Source organism: Aspergillus udagawae (genome assembly GCF_001078395.1).
Source record: "Aspergillus udagawae IFM 46973 DNA, scaffold_1, whole genome shotgun sequence".
NCBI lineage: Eukaryota > Fungi > Ascomycota > Eurotiomycetes > Eurotiales > Aspergillaceae > Aspergillus > Aspergillus udagawae.
This window is the reverse complement of record NW_025091264.1, coordinates 1-6,390: the sequence shown is the minus strand read 5'-3', so window position 1 is coordinate 6,390 and position 6,390 is coordinate 1. Positions and strand designations below refer to the sequence as shown.

General features: G+C 43.8%; 2 protein-coding genes across 2 annotated transcripts; one reads left to right on the top strand and one right to left on the bottom strand.

Annotated features, from left to right (window-relative positions):
* Positions 1–804: 804 nt before the first annotated feature.
* On the top strand, positions 805–1,275 carry Aud_000002 (uncharacterized protein; the record flags this gene model as incomplete). Its single annotated transcript, XM_043285519.1, has 1 exon — positions 805–1,275. The coding sequence occupies one exon, from the start codon at positions 805–807 to the stop codon at positions 1,273–1,275; it is 471 nt and encodes a 156-aa protein (XP_043141454.1).
* A 4,120-nt stretch (positions 1,276–5,395) lies between these two features.
* Aud_000001 (uncharacterized protein) lies at positions 5,396–6,067 on the bottom strand (the record flags this gene model as incomplete). The annotated part of the gene is made up of 2 exons (XM_043285518.1): positions 5,396–5,620; positions 5,669–6,067. The coding sequence occupies 2 exons, from the start codon at positions 6,065–6,067 to the stop codon at positions 5,396–5,398; spliced, it is 624 nt and encodes a 207-aa protein (XP_043141453.1).
* Between the last annotated feature and the right edge of the window lie 323 nt (positions 6,068–6,390).

Sequence of the window (6,390 nt, the reverse complement as noted above, 5' to 3'; positions counted from 1 at the left end):
GATTGGTTCGAACCCTTCATCAGGGATTATCAAGAACATGAAGAGGACGAACAAGCTAACAAGACCAATGAAATATTCACTAGCTATGACGCATTCAAGAAGCGACTTAAGAACACCTTCGGTGACATTAATAAGGAAAGGAATGCTGAGAGACAGCTATGGCGACTTAAACAAACGGGATCTATAGGGGAATATGCGTCGAAATTCCAACAGATCATATCCCACTTGAACTAGGATGAAGATATGAACATCGCACGCTTTGAGGAAGGGCTGAAACCGGAAATCCAGGAGAAGCTGATCTGGATGGAACAACCCAATAAACTCAGCGGGATGATTGCACAAGCAGTTAAGATCAACAACAAACTGCAAGACTTCCATATGCGCAGACAAGAACGAAGCAACTGGAATAGCTTTAATAACAGGCGCACCACGAACTATCGACCAAACGATAGAAGGCCAGCTCAACCAAGGAGCCAAGGGTACGCAGACCCTTATAGGCCATGACTAATGGAGTTGGATGCAGCTCACACGGCACTTTCCAATGAGGAAAGAGAACGGCGACGCAAAGAGAAACTATGTTTCCAGTGCGGGAAGCCGGGACATATGTCAAAGGCCTGTAAACAACCCTGGAAGGGTAAACAGGATGGAAAGAAACAATTATGAGCCACGAAGGAGCTCAGTGCCACAATTAGCAGAGATGGTTATGACACCACCGGCATCATTAAGCCTCAACAAAAGAAAAGTGATAAACGACTCAGGAAGCTGTACAAGGAATGTACAGCATTGAGTGATGAGGAAATCAAAATGGAGCTTAAGAACAAAGACTCCACCAATTACAAAAGCGCAAACGATGATTGGCCTACCAAGAACTCAAATGTACTTGCAGCCACCAATCAAGAGTCACTAATCGGTGATGGACCCAGCTCCGACGAATGGGAGAATTTCACGGCTGAAAATTACATCCAAAGGCTGACAGCGCTAATCAACGAAAGACATCGGGTTATCGGCCCCGATTTGGAAAATACCGACCAGGATGAGCCAGATCAAGAGGATTTTCCCGCGATGGGCTGGACCACTATTGACCGACCTATCAATCCACTTGATGAAGAGTACAGAACTCAGTGGGTGAGCCTTAGTCCCAACAAGGAGCAGCCCCACAAGATTCCCAAGACACCTAGATTTGAATCCCCACAAGATGACGATGAAGCGAATCAATATGCCGCATGGCTATGGGAGCCAGATCGAGCACAGTTAGCAGAATTAGAAGCACACTAACTGAATGTAAGAATCCTTGAATGAGTCAAGGGAGGAGTAAAAGGATGCACACATCAGAATTTAGAATGTTGGACTCAAGTTGAATCTTAGGAACAACATATGACACACTGCAAAAAGCACACGGTATATTACCGACACTGCAGGCAATGGAACCGAGAATATCACCATGAGCTGAAAAGGGTATTGGAGAAAAGACTACCAGGACCATTTCATGGGAAGTGTGACTATGACTAGTGTCTATGCAAGCATTTCTGAGGACACCCACGACACGAGCAAGTATCATAGATTACTTATTACAGCAACAATTGCAGCATCCATCACGATAACAAGTATATGGCAAAGTTTTGGCCAGAAGTACCGGCAATCGTGAAAGAGAATGACACCTGTCTATGCTAGAAGCTCAAATACTCCTGCAGAGGATATAGGCGACACTCAGAACACAACGCAATGCATTGGATGGCATGCTTTGAGGACCAATGCATGGTACATTACCAAGGCAAATTGACTGGAGGATATTTCCCCGTGCCGCTACACACGACGAAGGCACCAAAATGGGAAACAGGATACCTTACAGCAACAGTGCAACATGGGAAGCACTTAAGAATAGTTATAAACATTCTCAACCAATCAGCCGAAGTGATGATTGATTCAGGAGCAACAGGCAACTTTATGAACCCAGCATTCATGAAGAAGCTAGGGATTCTAGGAAAGACAAAGGCAGTACCTAAACCAATCACAGGTCTGAATGGAGAGAACTTAGGAACTCTCTCAATCACAACCAAATCAGGACCAGTCCTAATGGTTGTGTTGGGACATCTTGAATATCTGAACTTCGATATTGTGCCAATAGGATAGTATGATGTGATGTTAGGGATTCCATGGCTCAGGAATCATAACCCAGCGATTAACTAGAACACAAACCAAATCCAGTTTAACTGCAAATGCCCACGACAGGACCGGCATCAAGGGGAAACCGGGGCCTTACAGCGCGTTAGGTCAAGGGACAGTGACAACGACGCTAAGCAGTCAAAGGGTGGACTGAAGAAAGCAACAACTGGCCAGCGAACAACGGCAGTGTTAGCAGCAACTAAGCCATCACAAAGGACCGTGATGATGGAGCTACCGGGATGGGCACCGGAGCGAGATAGTGATTACACAGAAATCATGACGCCAGATGAAGATTCTGGAGAAAACTCAGAAATCAGGGAAACTGATCAAAGAAAAGTTATTCCCAGGAATACCACGGACCCAGGAATAACATTGCCCTGAGAGTATATCGAATTCAAAGTATTGTTTGAACAGCCCAAACAATATGTCCTACCAGAACACGGCAAACATGACCGCAAGATTCCTCTGAAGGAAGGAACCTCGCCAGCATGCAAGAAAATATATCAAATGTCAGAAAAAGAGCTTCAAGCGCTCAAGGAATATATCGATGAACAACTACGACTAGGAAAGATACGACCATCGAACTCACCGGCAGGACATGGCGTACTCTTTGTACAAAAGAAAGACGGCAGTCTACGACTATGCGTGGACTACAGACCACTAAATGTGATCACAATCAAGGATCGCTATCCACTTCCGTTGATCCACGAAATCCAAGATCGAATTCATGGAGCAAAGTGGTTCACAAAGTTAGATATTATGGATGCGTACAATCACATCTGCATCGTAGAAGGGGAAGAATGGAAGACAGCTTTTAGGACAAAATTCGGACACTTCAAATACCTGGTTATGCCATTTGGATTAACCAACGCACCAGCATCATTCAAGAGATTCATCGAGGAGGTACTACACAAGGTCTTGCATCACTTTGTTATAGTCTACCTGGATGACATCTTGATCTTCTCCGAGAACAAGAACGAACATATGGAGCATGTCAAAGAAGTTCTACAGGAACTCCAGAAAGCAAACATCCATTTAAAACTCAAAAAATGTGAATTCCATGTCCAAGAGACCGAATTCTTAGGACATTGGATATCCACTGAAGGCATTCATATGGACCAGAACAAAGTCAAGGCAATCATTGAATGGCCTCGACCAAAGAACGTCAAGGAAGTCCAGCAATTCATCGGACTTATCAATTATTACCGACGATTCATTACTGGTTATGCAAACATTATGCACCCACTCTTTGCGCTACTCAAGAAGGCAAAGGAGTTCGAATGGGACAACGGCTATGAAGACGCCTTTTATGAAATAAAACAACAAGTCACTAAGGCGCCGATACTAGTGCAACACGACCCAGAAAAAGAAACAACCATTGAAACTGACACATCCGACTATGCGATCGGAATGAGAATGACGCAACCAGGACCTGATGGGAAACCGCGACCAGTCACTTTCCACTCAAGGAAGTTGATTCAAGCAGAACTCAACTACGACATCCATGACAAAGAAATGCTAGCTATAGTGGTAGCATTCAAGGTCTGGAGGGTATACCTGGAAGGAGCAAAGCATACTATCATTGTGAAAATGGATCACAAAAATCTCACGTTCTTCACAACGACGAAAGAACTCACCAGGCGACAGGCTAGGTGGGCTGAGACACTTTCACAGTACAACTTCAAAATTGTGCACTGCAAAGGAACAGAAAATGGACAAGCAGACGCACTTAGTTAATGACCTGACTATGAACTTCAAGGGAAGACAATCGAACCAGCGATATTAAAAGAGCAAAAAGATGGGACGTTAACCTACAACCACCATGTGCTCGCAGCAACAATCAAATTGAAAGAAGACCTGTTAGTTCAAAGGATCGCTGAAGAAACAAAGAAAGACAGAATTATCCAGAAAACACTTGAAAATTCAGCAGACAATGAGAACCTCACCACAGATGACAAAGGATTAATATACTTCCAAGGACTCATCTATATACCCGAGTGTATGAGAACCAAGATCATCGCAAAACACCACGATAACCCAATGCATGGTCATATGGGAACCGAAAAAACGGCTGAAGCCATTTCAAGGAATTATTACTTTCCAAACCTGAGAAGGAAGGTACAGGGATACATTCACCAATGCGAGACTTGCATCAGAGACAAGCCAGCTGGGCACCAGCCATACGGCAAGATGCAATCACTAGAAGCACCAAAAAGACCATGGGAATAGATTACAGTTGATTTTATCGGACCATTACCAAAGTCAAAAGGATATAATTATCTAATGACGGTAACTGACAGACTCACAAAGTTCATCCATCTAGTCCCAACAACAATCAACATGACGGCAACGCAGTTAGCAAGCTTGCTCATGGGACACGTGATAGTACATCATAGGATACCACAGTACATCACGTCAGACAGAGATAAACTGTTCACATCAAAATTTTGGCAATCATTGATGGATTTGATGGGAATTGAGCAAAGACTCACGACTACATATCATCCACAAGCCAACGGACAGACCGAACGAGCGAACTAAACAATCAAGCAATATTTGCGACATTATGTAAATTACCAACAAGATGATTGGGTAGTTTACTTACCAATGGCACAGTTCGCATACAACAACGCTGTTCACTCAACCACAGGGGAAACACCTTTCTTCGCTAATTATGGATACAACCCCACATTGATTAAAGAACTAAGGAACAAAGTACCCACCGCGGAAGAAGCTGAAGAAATGGTGGATACCATCAACTATTTGAGAACTCAACTTTCGAGGGACATCAAATTTATGAACCTCCGCATGGCAATTTACTACAACAGGAAGCACGGGAGTACTCCAGACCTGAAAAAGGGGGAGAAAGTTTACCTACTACACAGAAACATYAAAAYAAAAAGACYAARTYAAAAACTAGACCAYCARAAAATYRGACCCTTYGYAATTRAAGAAAAATTAGGGCCAGTCAATTTCAAACTACGACTACCAAAAAGCATGTCAAAAATTCATCCAGTATTTCATATCTCATTATTGGAACCAGCGCCAGAAAATGCAAAAACCGCTGAAGATGTGGAAATCGACGACAACACGGAGCAAGAATACGAAGTTAAACAAATCCTGAATCACAAGCGAGTTAGCGGAAAACCATATTACCTTGTGAAGTGGAAAGGATATGATACCTCAGAAAACACATGGGAGCCTATCAAGAACCTGATGGGCTGCCACCAACTCATTCAACAATACTGCTTAAAGAAAGATCGAAATTCTCCCAGAAGGAAGGGGGCATCTGATCAATCTCCACCACCATCTGACTAAAATCAGGATTATCAGAAGTCGCAGCCAGCTGTTGGGCTTCAATAGCAGGATTGGGCTGATCAGACGACTTCTTCTCATCCAAGATCCGCAACAACTCAGCATCATGTTCAGATATCTTGAAACCACGCTCCTTAAGAAACTTTTGTTGTTTACGAAGACGGGAGTGTCAGGCCAAGGACTTGGTAACCTTCTGCTGCTTTTCCATTAACTCCTTCTGAATCTTTTCTAAATGTTCTTGCAATTGTTGAAGCTCGGGATAAAGGAGCTCTAATTCGTCATCAGTCACGGAAAGCTCAGAAGCGATCTTCTTCTCAGCATGCTTAAGAAGATCCCACTCCTTTTTGGTATAAAAATCCTTCTTGCACAAGCGACCCTGACGAGTGCACGACGCACACTTGGAATAACGACGAGTTTGATCCATCACGCAATCCTCACCAGACAAGACACAGGAATCACACAGTGTTGAGGTCACGAAGCCGTTCTCAAGGATGTACTCTTCTTGATGAACACGACCAGCAATTTGATCACAGTCGCAAGGAAGCTTCGGTGCACTTTCAAGAACAGTGTCAGCACGACGCTTGGGCATGATGGGCGAACATGGTTAAAAGAAGAAATACCACTCACCTGGGGGAGCGCCGCCTTTTAAATCAAGTTTCAAGGACGAAACGCTAGGAGAGGGGGAGGTGATATTACAACACCAACACAGCCGCATTAGCGCAAGGCGGATGTGACAGGCAGAATCCGAAGGATTATCGAACACCAATCAATCTCAAAATGATCACCCAGCAATCCAGGGAAACACTTAATCCAGATAGATTCCTCCACGCAGAAAAATAGTTCAGTTATACACTACTACACCATATGGGCAACCATCACCACCAGTCACCCACGTGACTGATATCTGGTAAT